At 42.1% G+C, this 25,722-nt stretch overlaps 2 protein-coding genes across 2 annotated transcripts in view; both read right to left on the reverse strand.

The window, feature by feature from the left end:
- The window catches only part of LOC311224166 (beta/gamma crystallin domain-containing protein 1-like), a 43,753-nt gene extending 22,608 nt beyond the window's left edge, over positions 1-21,145 (reverse strand). Inside the window, exons 1-13 of the mRNA XM_084309037.1 lie at positions 20,921-21,145; positions 19,704-19,742; positions 19,056-19,174; positions 18,123-18,300; positions 17,082-17,221; positions 15,366-15,492; positions 14,617-14,652; positions 11,253-11,413; positions 10,276-10,402; positions 4,108-4,253; positions 1,535-1,661; positions 1,361-1,390; positions 152-264 (exon numbers count right to left, since the gene is read on the reverse strand). Coding sequence (XP_084165163.1) covers positions 152-264; positions 1,361-1,390; positions 1,535-1,661; positions 4,108-4,253; positions 10,276-10,402; positions 11,253-11,413; positions 14,617-14,652; positions 15,366-15,492; positions 17,082-17,221; positions 18,123-18,300; positions 19,056-19,174 — 1,304 coding nt within the window. The 5' untranslated portion in view covers positions 19,704-19,742; positions 20,921-21,145. The remainder of the gene's footprint in view (positions 1-151; positions 265-1,360; positions 1,391-1,534; positions 1,662-4,107; positions 4,254-10,275; positions 10,403-11,252; positions 11,414-14,616; positions 14,653-15,365; positions 15,493-17,081; positions 17,222-18,122; positions 18,301-19,055; positions 19,175-19,703; positions 19,743-20,920) is intronic.
- Positions 21,146-21,204: 59 nt separating this feature from the next.
- On the reverse strand, positions 21,205-23,528 carry LOC311223717 (uncharacterized protein; the record flags this gene model as incomplete). Its single annotated transcript, XM_084308489.1, has 2 exons — positions 21,299-23,528; positions 21,205-21,210 (listed from the first exon to the last, which is right to left on the reverse strand). Exons 1-2 carry the CDS (start codon positions 23,216-23,218, stop codon positions 21,205-21,207), a joined length of 1,926 nt encoding a protein of 641 aa, XP_084164615.1. The 5' UTR covers positions 23,219-23,528.
- Between the last annotated feature and the right edge of the window lie 2,194 nt (positions 23,529-25,722).

Consider the following 25,722-nt stretch of genomic DNA (forward strand, 5'->3'; position numbering starts at 1 on the left):
GCACTTTACTGCTACAATTGCACTCTGGTTGGATGTCAAACTTCTTTGCGTTGTACTGTACTGTACGTGTGCTGTATGATGACAATACATTTGAATCTAATCTAATAATACTGATGTTGTGAAGATTTGAATCAGGGCGGGCCTCCTGTACCTGCCAGCCACCACCCGACAGGAGGCGGGGATGAAGTCCCCATCCAGGGCTGCTACGCTGTCCTCCAGGACCACCTGCCTGCCCCGGAACCCTGGCTCCGAGAAGAGCTGCACCTGTAGGGCCAGACACAGCCTGAGACACCTGGGACATACCACTATAGTGTTTGTATGTATAATACAGGAGAATGTATTAAAGTGTCAGTCGATTGGTTTTTATAAGAAAACTATGATGGACCGATGATAGATTCTCTAAGCTGTCTGCTGTCTGTTCAAGCTGCTGCGGTCAGGCAAGCGCCTCCGCATCAATGCAGCAAAAACAGAGAGACTCAATGGTATTATAAATCTACGTGCATTGAGGATGTCATTCTTTATATAGCTCTCAAAGTGCACCAAATTGAAGCATTTACATCGCAAAAAGAAAAACCAAAATTTAGAAAAAGGGGGGATTCGAACGCGGGTCGTCCGCGTGAGAGGTATAAGGACTAACCATTACACCACGGTGCCAGATAAATAAAATATCCATTATATATCCATTAATGGACAAGAGAGCCGTACGTCGGCCGTCTAATGAAGTTAGATTCACTGTTATCTGATGATGAACATGCGTCACTGGTATAAACCAAAGGTTAATCAATTCAATGCATATGGATTATGTCCGAAACAGATTAAAACCTGATTAATAGTGAAACTGTATAGCCGGCTCCAAGCCTCTCTGTTATTTCGGGGGTCGCGCCTTGAAAATTGTATTTATATATAAAGTACATGTTACCTAACAGCTGCTGCGGTCAGGCAAGCGCCTCCGCATCAATGCAGCAAAAACAGAGAGACTCAGACTCAGCTTCTTCCCCCAGGCCATCAGAACACTGAACACTGATCTCTCCACACATAAGCACACATGATTGAACACACACACACACACCACACATCCTTATTTACACTCTCTGACACACCCCACACACAAATACACTACAAAAAGGTAACTTTAAAAACAGAACTGTATATTTGTATATTATTGTATATATTACTCATTGCCTTTATTTCTTAAGCTTAGCATTGTATTTTTATTCTTATAACTTTTTTTATCATGTCTATTTTATTATCTATTCTATTTTATTTATTTTTGCACAATCAAGGTGGGCATGGCCACCTAAGTTTCACTGCATGTCTGGTGTATGTATGTGACAAATAAAACACTTGAATCTAAGCTTACCTTGAATTTGCTTGATCCCATCATGCTGTCCTATAAAATGACATGCAGAACAGAAGTAAGCATTCCGAGTGAGCTCATGTGATCAAATAAATGGTGACAAAAATAGGTTTCTTTCATGCCCTGCTCAGGATGCTAAAGAGATGCACGACACACTGATGCATGATGTCCTCTAACCTGGAAGACGGGCTGTATGGAGGAGATCTTTGGGCTGTGGGCTCCCCAGTCCTCTGGACTTCCATACAGGCCTTTCTCCAGGACATAGAGGTCTCCACTGAACCCTGGCTTCTCAAATGCCACCCACCTGCCAGAACACACCAACAAACACACCAATAAACACACCAACAAACACACTAATAAACACACCAACAAACAACATAACAAACACACCAAAAACACCAAACACACCGAAAAGACACACCCACAAACACACCAAACACACCCACAAACACACCAGGCAAAACACACCAAGAAACACACCCACAAACACACCAATAAAGACACCAACAAACACACAAATAAACACACCCACAAAACACACCAAACACACCAATACACAACACACCAAGAAACACACCCACAAATACACCAATAAACACCCAAAAACACACCAATAAACACACCCACAAACAAACATATTTCAGGTATCCACATATAGTAGACAAATAATTTGATGAACGTATATCTGTGCCTTTGAATAAATAAATCTACGTTGTTTACAATACAGAACAGTGTCACAATGTAAAGCAACACAACGCTTTAGTGTCCCTATAACAATACACTGAATTAGTCCAAATGTCTATTTCTGGTATGCATCTAGTTCCCTGGCAAGCAAACCACTGGCTCTAACTGGACCATCTCTCTAACCAAACAGGAAGTCCATGCTTCTGAAAGGCAGTAGAACAATAGGTCAGGTGAACAGGACACAGAGTAAACACTGCAAGGTTGCATACAAGTTGGATAAAGGTCAACTCCACCCTCTCTGTAGCTCAAGTGTGCTATTTCTGGCTGATCACCATAAAGAGGTCTTGAGAAGAGGTCTTGAGAAATTCAGGTCATGTTTTGAAATATGAAGGTATTTATATTGGGATGATACTTCACTTTGACATGGAAAGTAATTGTTGTTGTTTTGAAACTTTATTTGTATTACAATTTAGTATATAGATATTTAAATTATTTGGATTATGTAAAGAAGAGTGTTGAACTGAAATTGGAACAATAGAACTGTTGAACATTTACAGTGAGTCATACAAAACATTTAGAGCGTATTTTAAACTGGATATATTGCCATTTGCCTTTGTATGTGTTTTAGACTAAGGCCACGCCCTTGCAAACGATTATATATCTTTCACAGGAAAATTCGGGATCATTGTTAATCTGGTTCACAAGAATCTTTGCCCTATAGAGAGAGATCATATTTCTCATGCTTTATGTCTCACCTGAAGCATCAATTACCTCCTAGATGCATCATGCATGGCCTTTGTTGACCTTTCTGTCCTCTGGGGCAAGGTGTGTGTGTGTGTGTGTGGGGGGGGGGGGGGGGGGGGGGGGGGTGACCGGGGAGACGTTAAAAACACATTACTATGAGGGTGGAAAGAGGAGATGATATAGCAGGATAAGCCCAGCACTGTTTTCCTGCTTGCTTTGTCTTGCAGGCTACGCTGGTGCAGATGAGATGAAACAGAGTTTACCTGCTTGCTTGGTCTTGCAGGCTACGCTGGTGCAGATGAGATGAAACAGTGTTTACCTGCTTGCTTGGTCTTGCAGGCTACGCTGGTGCAGATGAGATGAAACAGTGTTTACCTGCTTGCTTGGTCTTGCAGGCTACGCTGGTGCAGATGAGATGAAACAGTGTTTATCTGCTTGCTTGGTCTTGCAGGCTACGCTGGTGCAGATGAGATGAAACAGTGTTTATCTGCTTGCTTGGTCTTGCAGGCTACGCTGGTGCAGATGAGATGAAACAGTGTTTACCTGCTTGCTTGGTCTTGCAGGCTACGCTGGTGCAGATGAGATGAAACCGTGTTTACCTGCTTGCTTGGTCTTGCAGGCTACGCTGGTGCAGATGAGATGAAACTGTGTTTACCTGCTTGCTTGGTCTTGCAGGCTACGCTGGTGCAGATGAGATGAAACAGTGTTTTCCTGCTTGCTTGGTCTTGCAGGCTATGCTGGTGCAGATGAGATGAAACAGTGTGTACCTGCTTGCTTGGTCTTGCAGGCTACGCTGGTGCAGATGAGGTGAAACAGTGTTTTCCTGCTACAGAGTGGACTTTCCTCTCAATATAATACTGAGACAATCCTCTTCACTGATTGAAGATACGCAAACAATGTACTCTGCAGCTGCCAGTAATGTTAGTTAATGCTTGTTAATACCCCCAGTTTAGGTCTTAGTTGGGATCAGGTATCAGTTTAGGTCTTAGTTGGCATCATCCAGCCTATATATCACTCTATATATAATGTATACCACCCTATACATCACCCTATATATCACCCTAGATATACTGTATACCAGCCTATATACAACCCTATACACCACCCTATATATCACCCCATATATAGCACTAATATATATAACCCTATTATATCTCAATGGTTACGTAAAGCTGACCTTGAAACACACTGACTGCCAAACAACTGCTCAACTTCTCAAACGACCACAAAATCATCATGGCATTGGCAATTGGTGATCGCTCTGAAGGTCATGGATCCCTGAGGTCACCGTAAACCTAACCACAACTCTCAGTGTGACTTACACTCCTCCCATGATGTTGACAGACTGGGTCTTGGCACCGAAGCCTGTGTCCTCCATGTTGGGGACGGGCCCCAGCAGGTCCACGTTGAGGCCCCGCTCCCCGAAGTCCCTCTCGCTGCACAGCTTCACACTGGGGGACAGGAAGTCCTGCAGAAGGTGTAATAAGATCAGGCGAGATCTAAGTTAATTCAAGTTACTAGAGCCGGCTGAATATTCAGTTATGTATTCATTACAATTCAGTTTATTTTTTATATATAATAAATGCAAAAGCAAGATAAACTGTGACCCTGCAAATGTTGCGCCATTCAGAAATAGGTCGAAATTGAGATATTGGCAATTTTGTTTCTATTTGTCTCCTTATTTGCAAAACGTAATACAACTTCTAAATGTGTTAATTATTGTTAGTGTAACTGAGGGGTACAATTCCCTGACTGTATTGATAAGTATGGTATCATTAAACCACTACCGCTTTATGTACTTTAACTACTGGCCATACAGTACACAATATCTAAATATGATGAACACTTTCCCACAATGAAATCGGGTCCACACAAAGGTAATAATCAAATATTTAATATATAGCAAAAGGTACATATAACATTTACTATTACGTTTATGATTTGAATGCACTTGTAAGGCAAATGAGTACTCGTAGGCAAATCAACACTGAATGTCCAATCTCTGGTTACGCAGGAAGCAAGTATACAACCTGGCTCTTAGGGAATTATAACGATGGCACACTTAATGATTATAGCTGGATATACTGTAGGGGTCCTCCCGGTTGTAAGCCGGTAGGGGGGGTAGGAGAGCCGTCGGCAGTATCCCGTCTGGTCAACGATGTCTAGGGAGACTTCAAGTACAGAAGACAGTGCAGTAGAATCTTGATCCACAGATGAATACACATTGGCTCTCTTGTAGGCTGTAGCTGTAGCTGTAGCTCCACAGTGAAGAAGAAGCGAGGCGACCTCAGTCTGGTCTGAGCGCCGTCTCACCTTGACTCCTCTCGGGGTAAATCCAACACTCACCGGTGTTGGCGATTATCCGCTCCACAAATCAAAGTACCAAAGCAAATATATATTCCATGCCGCATAGGGCTCAGCAGTCGTCGGGTAGGTAATCCAATGTACAGGTCCACTCGGTCCTCGCCTAGAACTCCTCGGATGAAAGCACCACGTGTGGTCTGCCCAACCTGGTTAAGACTCTAGATAACACGAGGAAGCGATGGGGATGCTGCTCACTTTAGAACTCTAACCGCACGATGCACCATACACAATAGACTATTATTACTTAATAGAAATACGGTGCCAAACTCTGACAATTCAGCTATTAATTCGCACGAGGTCTCAATGCTATTCTAAGGCCAAACAGGCCATACTACACCGCACGCGGTATCGTGGGGTGAGGCTTCACGTTCTGTTACTTAGTTGGGTAGAAGGGTAAAGGACTAAGGGATAAGAGGACTTCTACATTTACTTGCGCCATATTTATATGCACGGTGAACAAATAGTGCCACTCTCTTTTCGGTAGCCGTATTCCTGCGCAGAGCCGGGGCTAGTCGAGACATGTTTCGTCGGTACCATTGAACTTGGCTCCAAGGGGCTTGTCCCTGGCGCCAGGTCCTTGTCCAATAAGAGAATGAACTATTATGGGCTATAGTAGACTAAAGGGATATTCCGTGTATATGTACAAGGAATATACAAGGGATATCAAACGATATACAAATACTATTCAATATATATCCATAAATAAATATATATATTCGGTTTAATCTGATCCTTCACAACAGTTAGATTGTCTGACAGTATTATTTTCCTCGCAGTGTGAAAAAACTACAGTTGCGTCTGAGTGGCTAAGTACTTTCTGTCTCAGGTGTCGGAGAAGAGATGTGAAGAAATGACAGCTGGCACCAAAATCCATTCCCAGACAACGGGCCCAGTACTTTGTTGGCGGTGTGAAAATATGCAGAGAAACATTAATATCTTTGGAACCGTTTGTGTTAAATTGTATCTGAATCGGGAGATTATCTTCTCTCCGTCTAAATTGAAAGTGTATCTCTCCGTCACATAAAGACTGGCTGGCAGTCTCATAGAATAATCTACTCCAGTGCACGCTCCGCAAGTCAGACAGACTCCTGCTGCTTGGCCATAACGGAGTATAGAGAGAGGGCTCTATAGCAGAGGTCCCCAACCATCGGGTCGCGGACCGGTACCTGGCCGCGGATCCTTTGGCACCGGGCCGCAAAGAAAGAATAAAGTTGTTTAAAATAAAATGTATTTTATTTTCATTAGTCTTCCGGGTATTTTATTTTGAAAAATTGCCACTTCCACCCGCGCCTCACTCCCGCGTACTTGACTCGGTCGCAAGTTTTTAATAAAGGCTGGCTGGCAGTACGCATAAGGCATATAATAAAGGCACAACTGTTCGATTATTGAATTTCTCTAACGAATGCATCTATTAATTTCAGTAATTCAGACAGGCTCGCGCTGCCCGCTCATAACAGAGTAGAGAGGCGGCTCTGTCACTCTCTACTGTAGTGAAAATGGGAAGAGGGATTTCTGTTGTTAAAAGATGTGCTCATTTGTTACCACTAAATTCTATCAAACAGGTCATTCAAGCTCTGGTTTTGTCAAATATTGACTATTGTCCTGCAGTATGGTCGAATGTAGCGACGAATAAACTGAAAAAATTGCAAATGGTACAAAACAAAGCAGCACGTATAGCGCTTCGCTGTGAGTACAGAACTAATGTTGCAGCGATGCACAGTTGTTTAACTTGGTTACTTGTCAAACATAAGTTACTCTGCTCACTCCTTGTATTCACTAGGAATATTCTTGTTACAAAGATCCCCTAAATTTTATCTAACAATTTATCTATAAGTCTTGACAGACACAAACATTCCACCAGACATGCTTCTGCACGAGGTTTTACACTTCCAAAAGTGAGGTTGAATGCAATGAAGCAAACTGTCATGTTCCATGGTATGCAGGAATGGAACTCTCTTCCCAGACATGTTAAGCAGGAGAATAGTAAATGTAATTTCAAAATCGTGGTAAAACAACTTTTTCAACCAAAGAAATTGACATTCCCTAATAGATAGTGTGTACGTAAAAATGAAAATGTATGTGTCTGATAAAGAGATAGGTATACGTAGATGAAAAGGCATGTGTCTGATAGGGATATATTATTAAAAGATTGTATAATTGGCTGATATGAACATAGATATGTATGTAAAAGCTAAATAGTATATTATGCTGTATTGTATTATGAATTAATTATGAGTAGGTATTATTGTATTGTATTATGAATTCATTAGGCATATATATTGTTGTATTATGAATTTGATTATGAGTTTTTATTGTTGTTTTAATTGTCTGTATGCCATGTGAATGTTGTGAGTGTATAAAGTCTGTAACTGTATTTTACGTGTTATGGACCCCAGGAAGAATAGCCCCAGCACTGCTGTGGCTAATGGGGATCCAAATAAACTTAAACTTAAACTGACTGAGGTGCACACACACAATACACACATACAGTACCACAGAGTGACTGTTAACTGTCTCTCACATCATAATAACAACACCACATTCCTCTCCCCTGCAGCCCACCTGGAGAAGGGGTTAGGTGGGGGAGGGGTTAGGTGTGTTGCAATGTGGGTAAAGTAGTCCTGCATGCATCGTTAAGAGAAACAGCTCCAAGCCTTTGACACTCCGCCGCTCTAAACATGCGATTGTGGTATCATCCTGGTTAATTAATAAGACATAGATTGAAAAGTATCCGCCCGATTTGTACAAGTGATGGCTTATTTTGAAGTTATGAACCTGTCCTACAGTGGGTGACAATATTGTCACAAGGAAAGACGAAATTACCTACCTGGGTTCCATCCTAGAGGCAAATCTTTCCTGTGACAAAATGGCATCCAATGTAATAAAAAAAGTCAACCAACGAACTAGATTCTTGTACCGGATCTCCTCTCTGGTAAACAAGAATACCCTGAAGACTCTGGCAGGAGCACTCATTCAAGGGTACTATGACTATGCGTGCACCTCATGGTACCAAAGCACCTCAAAGGCGCTTAAAACAAAATTACAAACATCACAAAACAAACTGGTCAGACTACTACTTGACCTGAACCCCAGAACCCACCTCACCCCTGCCCACTTTGCCAACCTAGGATGGCTTAGAGTAGACGACAGAGTACAGCAACTTGCAATGGGCCTGGTCTACAAGATACACTATACGACCGGGGTGCCCATGTACATGTCAAAATACTTCCCAAAGGTCAGTGAATACCACAACCACTACACCAGAGGAAGCTCAACAAATCATGTTAAACCCAGATTCGGCTCAAACAAGGGACTAAACACGTTTCGCAATTATGCCACAACAATGTGGAACGCCCTACCCAAAGCTGTAAAGGAATGTGAATCCCTGCCCACATTCAAAACCGCCCTTAAAGAGCACCTACGGGAGGCTGCAATTCGAAACTGGCCACCGTAAATGCCCAAAACCCCCACCACCTCCTAATAGACAGTCTCCTCCCCACCGCATGTATATATTCCCTCCCCGCCGTATGTATATTTCCCTCCCACCCACCCACCCCCTCCTAATGTACAGTCCCCTCCCCATCATATGTATATACTCTGTCAGGATCTAGGGGTAACAGTACTGTATATTTGAATACCGCCTATGTCACAAATGTATCAGTACTAAATACCTATATGTCCCTATGCCATAAATGTCATGTATGTTGTGTATGTCATAAATGTCTATATGAATTGAAAATGGGGGACCCTGATGGAAACAAGACAAACGTCTTTCTCAGGTCTGCATCCCCTTAACAATTGTATGTATTGAGCCGTACTGTATTGTACCCATTCTGCAATCTGTTAAATAAAGTTTTCATTCATTCATCATTCATTCATTCATTCATCCTTTCATATCATGTAAAACATTTGTGAAGATTGCTCAATAACCTAAAGTCTGTGCTGTGCGTGCCTGGTCACAACTGTTGTTACTGTTGCCGGGAGGACAGGTTAGCTTGTGGGACCATGTTTAGCTGCTAATGTCTAAAGGGTCCTGCCCACAAACGGATTTGATTGTTGAGAAGACAAACGAGACACAAGGCCCCTTGACCCAAACAAGGCAACAGATACAGATACAGTAACTTAACCAACTGTCCTGATGATGACACAGATACAGTAGCTTAAGTTATTGTAAATGTATACTGTAAATGTATACCATCTTTTATATGTGTTCAGAGTATACAATGTTATAGATGACACTGAGACACCCAGGATAATGTTCTGAGTATATGATGTTATAGATGACACTGAGAGACACCCAGGAGAATGTTCTGAGTATATGATGGTATAGATGACACTGAGAGACACCCAGGAGAATGTTCTGAGTATGATGGTATAGATGACACAGAGACACCCAGGAGAGAGTATATGGGTATCTTCTATTTCAGAACTGAGAACACTACTATAGAATAAAGTGTATTTATATGCTATATGATATGCTTTACGATTGAGTAGCTCATGTTCACTAATATAATAATTTAACTTATTGATTTAAAGGGGAACTATTTTACTATTTCTTTCACTATTTGGGCACTTTTACACAATTCCTGTGAGTCTATGGAACACCTCTGTAATATATTTTTTTTTTTTATTCATTGTTTTGTATTTCTAATCAAGTCCTCAAAAACAGCATTTTTCTACCTGAAGATCTTAAGCTGTTTTGAGCCTGGGCTCCTAAACCACTGCGCGCGTTCTGGTTCGCCTGAACATTAACATGCAGCAGTGTCTTTATGACATCACATATAGGGCACATTTTCAAATGACTCAGTTCAGTGAGGGTGAATATTGTGAGAGGAGAATTGGAAGAATGCGCCAATATGAGAATTTTGAGACATAGATCATATTAATATAAGTTCACATAGCTAGGAAACAATGCTAAACACTCAAAAAGGCCATTTATAAGATAGTTCCCCTTTAATACTATATTGGAATTCCTAATGTGGGTGGAGTTCCCCTTTACCCCCAGTATCTACATTTAAAGGACCATGTCCTCAAATAAAAAGAAAAGTTGAAAACACCAGTATTGGAGTTAGGAGGTTTTCATTGAGTGATTACTAGTGTGGGCAGTGAGATCAGATGTTTCTTACAGCGAGTATGGGACGCAGTGACAGGAATCCGTCTTCATATCCTCCCCAGTCGTTGCAGTCTGGATACTCCCCCTCCTCCAAGAGGTACTGCTGGCCCTCGAACCCTGCCTCCTCGTAGCCCACCCAGCTAGACACGACGGAAGGATAGGCCAATCACAGTGCCATTAGGAATAATCACAGTCATAACATTGTGATGTCAACGGTACAAGTCAAGTAGCGATGTCATTCAACAACTTAAGAGACTTATTTATTTTGCCCATTAATGGAAAACCATGAATTGAGTTATGTGTAATACAAACTTGTATTTTGTATCTACCAGTAACAGCTTGCACCGTGGAGTAGGTTACAATGTTGCGATGTGGAATTGATGTATTACTAGGGCTGTCTTAAATACTTCGAAGCTTCGAAGCTTCGTTCGATGGGCATGGGCTTCGAATATGAAAAAGAAATTCGATTATGTAAAAAAAAAAATTAAAATGATGAATATTTTTTTTAAATTTTACATATTTTTTTTGCAAAATTAACTCTGCCTCTGTTTGTTAATTACAACAAGCAATGCTGTTTGTTATTTAAGATGAGGTCGGACTCGGCACTAACAGATTTGTGTTCATTGTGCTGCTTTTATAAAGCCTCAATGATGGCTTACAATATTTCATGGAAGCAAAGTGTTTAGTTTGTCTAATATTTAAAAAGGTTTAAACTTTACAGCACTGACAAAGTTGAACAAAGTGCTGTACAAGTCCCACAACATAAAAAAAAATAAAAATAATAATAAATTATAATAATAATCTTTTTTTAAATTATTATTATTATTTTTTTTATTATTTCGAAGCTTCGAATTAAAATCGAATCTCGGCCCCGAAGCTTCGAATTCCAAAAAAAATAAAAATCGAAGGTCAGCCCTATGTATTACACAATGTTCTTCGACACGACAAGACGCTGAGAAGAATCCATTAAATTAAAGAGAGAATACTCACAGTCCGCCCAGTATCTTGAGAGAGCCCACGGTGGACAGCGTCTTCCTGTCTCTCTGCTCCTCTTCCTCCCGGTGGTCCCCCTCCCCCTCTCTCACACTGTACACGCTACTGTCCAGCTCCAGGCACGCTCCTTCGAAGCAGGGCTTCTCGTAGAGAACAGCCTGAGGGAGAAGAGCAGGGGCCACTGTGGTGGTGAGTCTACATTGCAGAGATGAACGTGTACGGTGTGTGTGTGTGTTCTGCACAGATAACAATTTGTTGTACAATCATATAGTCATGCCTCCAAGATGAGGTAACCATAAGAGAAACGACATGTAGCAGCATACATGCTCATGTATCATACGTTTTACATGAAAGATTCTTAGATTCTTAGATAATTTTATTGTCACAGCTTTATTAAATGTACATACATTCAGGAAAAATGTGACATGCTTTTTTCCCCCCCCGGCTCCTCAACTGCAGTAGACTTGTAGACATCTATACAAACTATAGTAAATTATAACACTACCTTATGCATACTGCACCTTATGTGACACTGTGAATAATGTGAATATTTTCTTCAGCTAGTTAGATAGTAAATTATATTGACCAAATTGACCTAATTGTTTACACCGCCTGTGTTGTTTTTTACTACCTGTACCCCCCCCCCTTCCCCCCATGCTGCTATGATGCCTGAATTTCCCCAAGGGGATCAATAAAGGAATATCTTATCTTATCTTATCTTATCTTATACAATACAAGGTAAAAAAACTAAAACTATCTATAGTGTAGATAGCAGCAGTGTGTGTGTGTGTGTGTGTGTGTGTGTGTGTGTGTGTGTGTGTGTGTGTGTGTGTGTGTGTGTGTGTGTGTGTGTGTGTGTGTGTGTGTGTGTGTGTGTGTGTGTGTGTGTGTGCGTGTGTGTGCGTGTATGTGCGTGTGTTGGTTTCGGCCCATGCTTGTCCCATGGCAGAATGCCGGTCATTCCCTAGATTCCAGTGCCCTGGGCCATGTACTGTACTAATGGACATATTTCACACTTGTCTGTTTGTCAGTTCACCACCCTGGCAACCAGTACAGGTGGACACTTAAATTGGTTGATCCATAAATCATGCCTGCCTACATGGATGCTGTGAGCTGTGAGCTGTGAGCTTAGTGGAGACATACTGTCCCAGGAGCTACTGGTTTGTTGAGGAAGTCTTGTAACCGACTACCTTTTGTGGGGATATTCAACATGTGTAGGACAAACCACGTCCATAATGAATCCCACATTGGATCGTGCACAAAGGATGTATGGTAATCCAAAAAAAAATTTACACATACAATTGCCTACTACAAACTAATCTCTCCTTGTCATTCCTAGATCTGGTTTAAACCCAAGTAATCTCCCATTGGTCCAGGATACCTGTCCCCCATTGCAGCCACTCCACAGGGTGGAGGCTACTGTATCACAGGGTGGAGGCTGCAGGCTACAGAGAGATAAATGTGTGGCTGCTGCCTGGTGGAGATTTGAGATTTGTGCTCTACTGAGTGTACCTTTCTAGTTTCCATATTGATTGGAGAAAAGAGCACCTGTGATTCACTAGAATAGAATAGAATAGAAATACTTTATTCATCCCGAGGGAAATACTGTATCATACAGTAAAGCCACACCTTTGAGAAAATCTGAGAACATTATAGTATCATCTCTCCCTTTTATGTTCTTTGAAAAGCACAACTCTCAGTGGATTCCAACGTCCCAGACGTGCAAAGACATCTGCCAGTGTTGCCAAGTGCCCACACCTACAGCAACAATAACAGGCAGCTGTTTGGCATTGTAGATAGCTGTAGAGAGCTGTAGAGAGCTGTCGAGAACTGTAGAGAGCGGTCACCATGGTAAATCCCACCAGCAACATCTATTATAGGGTCGAGGTGCCAGGTCTTCATGTCAGAGCTTCACAAGAAATGTGCAGGTATGAGGGTGGCCGGGTAGCACAGCGGACTAAGCGTCTGTCTACCACTGCAGAGACACTGGTATGCCTGGCTTTGCCGGTCGTCATACTGGCTCAATTGGCAGAGTCAGCAGGAGGGAAGCCAGTGGGTGGTAATCTGGTCGTTGTAAACAGCGACTCCTACAGGTCGGTCAGGGCGCCTGCACAGCGAGGGAGGGAGATGGTGAAGGTAGTGTGACCTGCCACGCGTTACACTTCACCAGTGAGAGTCCTCGCTGCCAGGTGAAAAGAGGCTGCTGGCTGTCTCCTATATATCGGAGGAAGCATGTGATAGACGTCAGGGCTCCCTAGACCGACCAGTGGGGGGCACATGCACGCAACGACCAGGAAGGGGAGGGGGGAATTGGCATAACGACTAAATTGAGATGGGAGGACAATACAGAAAGTAGGAGGAGAAAAAGTGGATAAGAAAATAAATAAATGTGCAGGTATTTTCTCTGGAAGAATTCTAAGGAAACTAAGAGATGCCACTCCCTGGTACAGCACACGTCAACACGTTAAGTAGAGTGAGGAAACTCTGAGTAGACCTCGTGTCTACCTCCCTCATGTCTCCACCTAGTAGGATGATGTGGTCTGAGTAGACCTCATGTCTCCACCTAGTAGGATGATGTAGTCTGAGTAGACCTCATGTCTCCACCTAGTAGGATGATGTAGTCTGAGTAGACCTCGTGTCTCCACCTCCTGCCCCTCATTCTGACATGGTTTTCATCTATATATAATGTATATAATATATGTATATAATAAGTACTATATAGTAGTATATACAGTACACCAATGACTACAGCTTTGACCTGGACCTCCAGTGTCAATATTAAATCAATTCGAGAAAAAAAAAGGAAATCCTGACTGTCAACATATCCAGCAGGTTGGATACAAATCTGATAAGAAATGTGTGATTTATCGCAGTCAGTCAGTCAGTCACATACACCACAGACATACAGACATATAGTTAGTGAGTCTGCCACATACACCACAGACATACAGACATCAGTAACAGTACTGTATATTTGCATATCATATATGTCACAAATGTAACAGTACTATATACCTGTATGTCATGTATGTCCCTATGCCATAAATGTCATGATGTCATGTATGTTGTGTATGTCATAAATGTCACTATGAATTGAAAATGGGGGACCCTGATGTAAACAAGACAAACGTCTTTCTCTGGTCTGCATCCCCTTAACAATTGTATGTATTGAGCCGTACTGTATTGTACCCATTCTGCAATCTGTTAAATAAAGTTTTCATTCATTCATTCAGTCACATACAGACTTGGGTGACAGCCCCCCTTGTACTTTGAACACTTAACCTGGGTGTACTTTGTACTGATAGCTGTACTGTGACGTGTAACAGTAATACGAATATAGTATTTGAATTTCAAAACACACCTTAACCTCATTGGGACATTCCACCCGTATCGCCCCCTGTTGTGAACAGAAAAACACATCTGTTAGACCAAGACACTGAACATAATAACCAACTTAAAGACCAAGACACTGGACCATTCAACATAATAACCAACTTAAAGACACTGGACCATTCAACATAATAACCAACTTAAAGACCAAGACACTGGACCATTCAACATAATAACCAACTTAAAGACACTGGACCATTCAACCAACTTAAAGACCAAGACACTGGACCATTCAACATAATAACCAGCTTAAAGACACTGGCCCATTCAACATAATAACCAGCATAAAGACACTGGACCATTCAACATAATAACCAGCATAAAGACACTGGCCCATTCAACATAATAACCAGCATAAAGACACTGGCCCATTCAACATAATAACCAGCATAAAGACACTGGCCCATTCAACATAATAACCAACTTAAAGACACTGGACCATTCAACATAATAACCAACTTAAAGACACTGGACCATTCAACATAATAACCAGCATAAAGACACTGGACCATTCAACATAATAACCAGCATAAAGACACTGGACCATTCAACATAATAACCAGCATAAAGACACTGGACCATTCAACATAATGAGGCATTAAAAACGTGGGCCACCACAATGTTCTTATCATCACATATCCTGCATCCTGCATTTTCACACTAACAAACATATTATGCTAAATCTGAATCAAATATTTAATGTATTTCTATGTAGTGTACCATTCGGAGTGCTCGGAGGGATCCGACGAAGGGCTCATTGAAACCCCAGGACTGTGAACATGGGTAGTCGCCTTCCTCCAACACCGCCAGGAGACCCGCAAACCCAGGGTCACTGTACACCATCCAGCTAGAGAGAGAGAGAGAGAGAGAGAGAGAGAGAGAGAGAAAATATATAGTCCAGCTCACTCCTTATAACATGAGCCTACCATAAAACCTCAGTAATAAGCATCATATAGACAGACATCCCCTCACAAGCACCAGCATTACGTTTACATTCTTCAATGAGCCCAGAAAGCAGCCAAAACGATGCAACATTCAATTTGGCACAGGAAAAGAGTAGGCCATTCAGAATTTAACATCCTGTACTGTTTTCAAAGATAATACCTCATATCTGAGAGAATTCCCCACTATATAGATGCTTTATTTTTATTAGGGCTGCAGAATGTATAATTATTTTTTACACTTTACACTTTCTGCATGCATAACAGTTCCTGGCCAATCACTAGAATGAGATTATGTTCTATCTAGGTCAATCAGACGGGGTCTTGCATGCATGTGACACGCTAGACTAGGAAGTGTGGGAAGTTGGAACAGTATTTAAACTCAGAGGAGAAGAAGACGTTGGAACAGTATTTAAACTCAGAGGAGAAGAAGACATTGGAACAGTATTTAAACTCAGAGAAGAAGAAGACATTGGAACAGTATTTAAACTCAGAGAAGAAGAAGACATTGGAACAGTATTTAAACTCAGAGGAGAAGAAGACATTGGAACAGTATTTAAACTCAGAGGAGAAGAAGACATTGGAACAGTATTTAAACTCAGAGAAGAAGAAGACGTTGGATCAGTATTTAAACTCAGAGAAGAAGAAGACATTGGAACAGTATTTAAACTCAGAGAAGAAGAAGAAGACATTGGAACAGTATTTAAACTCGGAGAAGAAGAAGACGTTGGAACAGTATTTAAACTCAAAGAAGAAGAAGACGTTGGATCAGTATTTAAACTCAGAGAAGAAGAAGACATTGGAACAGTATTTAAACTCAGAGAAGAAGAAGAAGAAGAAGAAGAAGAAGAAGAAGAAGAAGAAGAAGAAGAAGAAGAAGAAGAAGAAGAAGAAGAAGAAGAAGAAGAAGAAGAAGAAGAAGAAGAAGAAGAAGAAGACATTGGAACAGTATTTAAACTCAGAGAAGAAGAAGACGTTGGAACAGTATTTAAAGTCAGAGAAGAAGAAGACGTTGGAACAGTCAGTAGGAGACGACGCATGTAAATGTGAAAATAACAAAACTTCTGTGAAACAAACTGTCTATCCCTGAACACACAGCCGAGGAAAACATGGTCCTAGGAATATGAGGCTTTTGACAGCTGGAATTTGCGTTACTATGTAACTATGTTTACGAGAGTACCCAGAGCCTTTTATTAGCAGAGTTTGGACAAAGGGAGCTAAACCTTCCTCCATGACATCAGTCTGTTTCCATAGAAACCACATGTGAGATAAGGCACTTCATCTGCCTAAGGCAACTAATCATGGTCAACATTAATAGCATTTAAACAGAAACACATGCAAATGATATACTTAGATTTTAATATTTGTTACTGATGTCTTATCGCCATCGCAATATCCTGTAAAAGAAATTCTACATCGTGCATCCCGGCGATACGAAACACACGCAGATAAATATAAACAGCCATTTGGAAACAGTGTGCATAGTAGACCTTACACTCCAGAGTGGACCCTGATGGAGCCAGAGCCCTGTGGGACGCCGTAGGAGCCCATCTCTATCGTGTCGTCACAGTAGGAGGAGGGCCGGCCCTGTCCATTCACCTCAGCAAACAGGTCAATACGTGGCACGCTGTAGTCCTGCACACACATCCACACAACGCACACCAGGTGAGGGGTGGAGTCTAGAGATGCACACTAGGTGATGCTCCGATGAACATTTATCGTTCAACCGTCACGTCGTACTGTCGTGGTGGTTAGACAAGTACATGTTCATGGGAGCATCGTCTAGTGTGGTGACTCTTTTTTATCTATTTACACTGTAGGTTTTTACCAGGCTCAAATTAAACATCACTGGATAAGATAAGATAAGATATTCCTTTATTGAACTGATAAAGATTGATGTTCATCGCGTGAAGCAGAACGTACGACTGACACAACCTACACAAACAGAACGCTCAACAGCGCGATAAGAGAACAATAGAAATGTGGGTGTACCTTTTTTTTTTATCCACTTTTTCTCCTCCTGTTTTTCTGTTTTTCTCCCATCCCAATTTAGTCGTGCCAATTCCCTCCTCCCCTTCCTGGTCGTTGCCCGCATGTGCCCCCCACTGGTCGGTCTAGGGAGGGTTGATAGATACTATCGCATGTCCCCTCCGATACATGCGGAGTCAGCCAGCCACTTCTTTTCACCTGCCAGCACGGACTCTCATTGGCGAGGTGTAACGTGTGGGAGGCTCACACTACCCTCACCATCTCCCTTCCTCGCTGTGCAGGCGCCCTGACCGACCTGTAGGAGTCGCTGTTTACAACGACCAGATTACCACCCACCGGCTTCCCTCCCCGCTGACTCTGCCAATTGAGCCAGTATGACGGCCGGCCCAAGCCGGAGGCAACGCTGACAGCCGGATTCGATACCAGTGTCTCTCGCGTTGGTGACGAGCGCTTAGTCCGCTGTGCCACCCAGCCGCAAATGTGGGTGTACCTTGTAGGAGAGTTGGAAACTGAAGCAGAGTAAATGGCACTTTCATCAGTAACTCACCGCCACCGCCAGGCGCATGGACCCAATGACCATTGGTGCTGTTGGGATGGGCTGACCCATCTGGTCCAGTGTGGTGGGGGTGCCCTCCTCTGCCCACACGTTCACTATGTGCTCCATAGGACCCTCCTCTAAGGCAATGGTGCGCCCCATGAACCTAGGCTTTTCATATAGAAGCCAACTACAGTGCAGAAAGAATGACGTCATACGGTGTATTATTGGTTATTTGAACTAGTGTTAAAATGATCAATACTAATCCATGTAGTGTAGGATAGCAAACAAAGCAAGGTAGCAGTGTAGTAAACATCACTCTACAGTCTCTGTCAACATATCAACGCTATGTACAACGTTACTACTGGTCAATTGAAACCATGATGTTCTATCCCACTACTAAGCTTTAAACGGTGCTAATTTTACAGACATGGATTAAGAATATGTTCCAAATATTTGTTCAATCTCCCTCAAAAATGCATGCTATGCTTTATCTGTCTGAATGAATGAATGAAAACTTTATTTAACAGATTGCAGAATGGGTACAATACAGTACGGCTCAATACACACAATTGTTAAGGGGATGCAGACCAGAGAAAGACGTTTGTCTTGTTTACATCAGGGTCCCCCATTTTCAATTCATAGTGAAAAGTGAGTTCCCTGACCGGGAATCGAACCCGGGCCGCGGCGGTGAGAGCGCCGAATCCTAAACACTAGACCACCAGGGACTGTGATGGTAGCCTCTCTAATAGCTACATGTTAACCTCTCCTTTAACCCTTTAACCCGTCGGTAGTGTGATAGTAAAGGGTTAACCTTCTGTAGTGTGGCAGTGAAAGGGTTAACCTGTTGTCGTGTGGCAGTGAAAGGGTTAACCTTCCGTGTATTGTCGCAGTGAGAGGGTTAACCGTTTGGTAGTGCGGCAGTGAAAGGGTTAAGTCTCCTACCATCCCCTGCTGACTCTGACTGAGATGACTGCAGACAGCTGCATCATGGTGGTGTCCTCCACGTCACGGTACACCTGGTAGGCCTCCCCTCTGAAGTGAGAATGCTCGTGGATGACCATCTGAACCAGGAAGGAGACATATCAGTACAACAGGAAGAAGCAACATGAAGACTCCCACCTAAACTGCACGGACTAAAACATATGACGTATACTGTATCACGTCGGTTAGGGTACCTTATATATACTACACATGTGTATACTGTATACTTTACTTACCCATAGTATATATTTAGATTTCAGTGTTTATTGTAACCATATTTATTGTAATGTATAATATAACTGATGGGGCATACCGACCCTCATCTGCACCTTTGATTACACTGCTGTTCAGATGCGTATATTCAGAGTTAATTATATCGTTTACACTGCCTATTTTGACTTTTCTACTGTACTATCATTTGTATGTCTTTCTACTATCACCCTGGCCATACCTGTACCTCCCCTCCCCCCTCCCCCATGCTGCTATGATGCCTGCACAATAAAGGAACATCTTAGCTTATCTTAACAAGAGTTTGGTACAGTTTACAGTATTACTCACACTTATAATTGTAATAATTGTAAATACTAATATAGACGTTATAAACCATACCTTTCCAGGCCTTTTGTGGAATCCTCTTATTTGACGAATCTGTGAGGAAACAGGGAACATATTTGAATATGATTTAATCATGTGCTGCAAGTTCACCTTAAAGGTTGCAGTGCTGTATAATTAATGACTGGTATGTTGCTTTGAGAGCAGGAAATTAACACATTGTGCTGTAGAGCTCATATTACAGTGTTTCCTTGTAGTTAAACACAAACATGCATAGGCCTGCAATATTTGCATTTTGACACATTGGCTTAATACACATTATATAGAGTAGATGAGCAAAGTTTGGCAAACAGCTTAAGCACATGCAATAATTGTGGATCTCAGGCGAATAACCTATATACATATGATTTAAAATGTATTATCTAAAGATGGTGTGTTAGAGTGTTGTGTTCATTCATAGTTAAAGACAGTAGAGGTTGAGTACTTTATTATCTAAAGATGGTAAGTTAAGAGTGTTGTGTTCATTCATACTTAAAGACAGTAGAGGTTGAGTACTTTATTATCTAAAGATGGTAAGTTAGAGTGTTGTGTTCATTCATAGTTAAAGACAGTAGAGGTTGAGTACTTTATTATCTAAAGATGGTGAGTTAGAGTGTTGTGTTCATTCATAGTTAAAGACAGTAGAGGTTGAGTACTTTATTATCTAAATATGGTAAGTTAGAGTGTTGTGTTCATTCATAGTTAAAGACAGTAGAGGTTGAGTACTTTATTATCTAAAGATGGTGAGTTAGAGTGTTGTGTTCATTCATAGTTAAAGGATTGACTTTACAACTGCAAATACATGTCCAAAACAGTGCAAAAGTTCAATTATATCATGACATTTCAACTTGTGTATGGGTTCCAACACCATCTAAATGCAAAAAAGCATAACCTCAGAGACTTGGAGACATCACCAAAGAAACAACTGAATGTACTATCTGTACTTTCGACTGATTGGATAGTGCTCAATTGCCTGCCTGAATATGTTTGGGCCTTGGGGGTAAAAACTCATTCATTTGTCAAATGAATCATTCTTTTGTTCAAATGAATTTTGTCCGTACGCCACACTGAGATAGTGTGGTAAAGGCTCTGGCAGGCAGGCAGGCAGGGGAGCAAGAAATGTCTAAGCTTTTTCTCTCTCACAAATGTCTTAATAACCTACACAAAATAAAAGCAAGTGAAAAAAATAAAAAATAAAATAACAACGTATTACTTAATAATATTCAAACCCTTACCTTAGATGTGGGATGTCGATTGAAAGAGGCCTGCAGGATGACGTTGGTGGATGGAAGAAGTCCTGCAGGGCCCTTTAGGCCTACATCAGTATTAGAGAGTCCAGCAGTCAGACCCTTTAGGCCTACATCAGTATTAGAGAGTCCAGCAGTCAGACCCTTTAGGCCTACATCAGTATTAGGTAGTCCAGCAGTCAGACCCTTTAGGCCTACATCAGTATTAGAGAGTCCAGCAGTCAGACCCTTTAGGCCTACATCAGTATTAGGTAGTCCAGCAGTCAGACCCTTTAGGCCTACATCAGTATTAGAGAGTCCAGCAGTCAGACCCTTTAGGCCTACATCAGTATTAGAGAGTCCAGCAGTCAGACCCTTTAGGCCTACATCAGTATTAGGTAGTCCAGCAGTCAGACCCTTTAGGCCTACATCAGTATTAGGTAGTCCAGCAGTCAGACCCTTTAGGCCTACATCAGTAGCAGGTGGTCCAGCAGTCAGACCCTTTAGGCCTACATCAGTATCAGGTAGTCCAGTAGTCAGACCCTTTAGGCCTACATCAGTATCAGGTAGTCCAGTAGTCAGACCCTTTAGGCCTACATCAGTATTAGGTAGTCCAGCAGTCAGACCCTTTAGGCCTACATCAGTAGCAGGTGGTCCAGCAGTCAGACCCCTTAGGCCTACATCAGTATCAGGTGGTCCAGCAGTCAGACCCTTTAGGCCTACATCAGTATCAGGTAGTCCAGTAGTCAGACCCTTTAGGCCTACATCAGTATTAGGTAGTCCAGCAGTCAGACCCTTTAGGGCTACATCAGTATCAGGTAGTCCAGCAGTCAGACCCAGCTCCATAACAACGCTCCCCTTTGAATTCCTTTCAGCGTTGGATATCGGCGACGAACTGCCTAGAGTTGCTCTGTCTTTCCTGAGGTATTTCTCTATGTGATCAGGCAGCTTAATCTCTGAGAATGAGGGGAGAGGAGGAGGAGAAGAGGAGGGGCCGATTGTTGAGTCACCGGCTGCACCCACAAGCGGGCCCAGATTCTTACCCTCCACACCCGCCTTATCTGGCTGTATGCCAGGCAGTGATGGATCAACAATTTCCTGTTTTCCAGAGGAAGCGAGTTGCTCTTGGCTGGATGCATGGTTGTGGGCTGAGGCCTTGTCCCCTGTAGCCTTCCTGGAGGTGGTAGGGGATCTCAGTAGGTTTGAGAGAATGGACATCCTCCCGAGGCGAGACGTTAGCTTCACAGGATCTTCTGTGTTCTTTTGCTCCTCTTCCTCTCCTGCCTCAACATTTGTCTTCAGACTTTCTTCTGTTCCCGTATGTTTTGCCAGGGTCCTTCCTTCCCTACCAGCAGCCTTTCGCTTTATCACCATGGCTGGCGAAGGGTCCCTTAAACCATTTTGCTTTCTCCTCAAGCCAAACTGGAATGCTTCTGGGTCAAATGGTTTCTCGAAACGGTCCTCCCTGATTGCGGGCAAGGCAAAGGGATGAGATGGGGTTTTCCTGTGGCTATGTTTCTTTGGGGGTAGAGAGAAAGGAATGCCACTCTCTTTAATGTTCCGGATGAAATCGCCAAAGTCGTCTGATTCTAGGGTTTCGTCATCACTCGCTGTGACATCGGGCCGCCTTCTGTTTTCTTTCTTCTGGTCATATTTTGGACCCCGCTCCACGTCTAACCAGCTGGATGGAGATTCCCGCTTCAGCTGGAGGTCTTGAGGTGCTGGAGGTCTCAGAGAAGCAGGAATCAACAGCTCAGCATTAGGGGTTGTCTTTGAAGACTTTGGTGGATCCTTTATAACAAAGACCTTCTCTTCTTCACCAGTGATCGTTGGAGTTTGTGGTTCCTGTTTTGACTCTCTTTGAGTGACAACCGTCTCAAATGACTCATTTGTTTTTGCCTCCTCTTTCATGTCCTGTTTGCTAAGCTCCTTTTCCTCTTGATCTTTAATAGTCACAAACTCGAGGTCCTGTTTGGTACATATGTTGGATTCTGTGTTGTTCATTGCTGCCTCATTCAGTACAGTCTTCACTGATGACATTCCTTCCGTCTTTTCTTTGGTTGCTTCATCCTCCTGAGCTTCAGCGTTCATGTCTTTAGGTTGCTGTGCAGAATCCTCATTTGCTTTCATCTTTGATAGTTTGAAAGTCTTCTTTAAAACTGAAGGTTTCTCCTTTTCTTTTGTCCCTGTGTCCCCATGTTTTGTGAAAATAGGTTTTTGTACCTCTTTACTCTCCCCCTTTGATGACATCATCTGCTCATCGTCTTCACATGCTGTACCTTCTTTGAGAAGGATCTCAGGTTCCATTTTTGTATCAATTACAGCGACTGCATTTTCAGTTGAGACAACACTCGTTTTCTCTGCTAGCTCCTGCGCTGTATCGGTTATGGCCTTTAGGTCTCGTTTGACGCCGATGCTGGAGTCAGTTTCCCCAGCCGCTGCCTCATTCAGACTTTCATTTTCCTTTGTGCCTTTCTCTGGCCTCGTATGTTCTTCTGACACATTATGTTGGGGTGAAAGAGGATCTTTGTCTAGTTGTGGCTCACCATTTCCAGCAGGTTTGGGAACAACCAGGGCCTCTGTTTGAAGACCCAAGGCCGTTCCTAACGTCGTGTCAATCTCCTCCTCGTATTTCCTCTCTACTTCATCTCTTTTCATAAAACCCGTGGCTAAACTAGGGGGTGGGCTATCACTTTCAGGAATTGTATCTATGACTTGAATTTGGGATAATTCACATGGTTTTTCCACTGATCCAATCAAAGTAAGCTGTTCTGCCTCGGCTAGATTATCCTCAACTGAACCCACAGTGGGTGTTGTTGTAGTCGCACTGTAGTTGATGCCAACAGCATCTTGGTCCTTCACAGACTGTTCATTAGGCTGTTTAATTTCACAAATGTATTCTTCTTTTGACACAAGCTCATCCATGCCTATAGAGGAACCACTACTGGAAGCAACATTCTTCTGATTAGATTGGGTCTTGATGTCACAGTGAATGCCGTCAGTCACCACAGGTTTAGTCAAAGTATCTATTACATCCTCATGGGCAGGTATTGTAACCACGGCTGAAACAATCTGACTTGGCTCAGATGGGGTTATCTCCTGTATTAAACCAAGGTTTATGTTACTTATCTGCAGTGGGATCTCTGGCATGGGTTTGCCGTTTGCTTTTTCTTGTGAAGGCTCTGGACGTGATATGGCTTGTTGTTCATGTGTAGCGGAGTGATTTTCAGCGTGTGGTACATTTTCAGGTGGAGATACAGAGATGGTCAGTTTGGCCTCGGGTTCTCTTCTCTCGCTGTGACTCTGAATAAGATTTGCTTCCTTAACTGGTGTTTGATCTGTAACGACTCTAAGAACTTCACTGTTATGCTCTTCTTCTGGTATGGGTTCTGTTGATGGATTATCATCACCAACATCATTCATCTCATCCTTCCTTGAATCTTGTAGGTTAGTGTCTACTGTCCCAATCGTCTCAGATACTCTGATAGCTGTTTCTGTGGCATTGGTGTTCTCAGGCAGGGATTTCTGTTTCGATGGGAACATAATTGGGGAACTCCTGGTTGGGGAATGTTGAAGTGTTCCAGGTTTTATTTTGGTGGGACTTTTCTGACGCACCGGGAGACGCCTGCTCACTGGCGATGTGGTATCCCTTGGTTCTTGCACTAAACCTTTGGCACTTCGTTTATTGATGGTAGATGGAATGTCACTCTGTTTCTTTAGCCTCAATGAGACATAACTTGCTGACTTGGCAGTAGGTGACAAGGGACTGGAGGGTCTGTCACTCTCTTCGTGGCCAACACTCCTTTTGGAGAGTGGTTTCATCAGCGTTCTAGGCATTTTCATTCCTGTTGGCAATGCAACAACAGTTTTAATAAAAAGCAAAAGGAACTTAAATTGTAAAAGAAAATTAAATATAATAATAATTCCTATCATCTTAGATAATCCAATCAATCTGTAATCATCAACAACATTCTTCTTAGGGCTGTACCAAATGCTTCGAAGCTTCGATCATAATGTTTAAAAATTCAAATTCTAAATCAACATTAAAAATTTTAATACAAAAATAAACGTATTATTATTATTTCTTTTATATATATATATTTTTTATGTGTCTATTCATTCTGTTTAAACCAATTGGGTTTTTCTTCACAGTTGCAGATAAAGATTAGGCTACACTAATATTATAGTATTATACTATTATAGTATATGATGATAGTCATAAAATCTTTAATAAAACATTTATTATAAATGATGTAGCCTATCTGCATCCGCTTGGCACTCGGCGCTCCATCTAATCAAGACGTCACCATCACTTTCGTACCAACCCTGGCCTTATTGGATTATTTGTTGACGAAACTGATGAGTTATATTCACAAGCGGGCAGAAAAGTGGCAATTTTTTTTCTTGAACTTGAGGACTGCATACCTTTTTTGCAAACCAAAACAACATACTTTATACTTATAGCACATGCATGAGCCTGGTCTCTTTTGAAAGATGACATTCTGAAGTTTCTGATTCACTTTTAGTGCTAACGTAATAGAGAAACATAGGTCTGAACGTGAGTTGTAAAAAGACTTGTTACTCAAGTTTTTCTGTAGTAGTTAGTAGTCCAGAGGTAGTATTTCCCCAGAAGGTGGTATGGCTTACAAATCCAGACGGAGCCATAGCCTGAAGCCTTATGTAGTACATATCCAAATTCCATAAAGATCCATTCAGAAATGAGTGATTAGGAGTGATTTTGGTAAACTGTGTACAAAGAAAAACTCATTCGGCTGTTTTGCTCTTCCTGTTTTCGTGTTTCTTCGTGTTTT

Source organism: Notolepis coatsorum (genome assembly GCF_963971535.1).
Source record: "Notolepis coatsorum genome assembly, chromosome: 2".
In the NCBI taxonomy this organism is placed as follows: Eukaryota; Metazoa; Chordata; class Actinopteri; order Aulopiformes; family Paralepididae; genus Notolepis; species Notolepis coatsorum.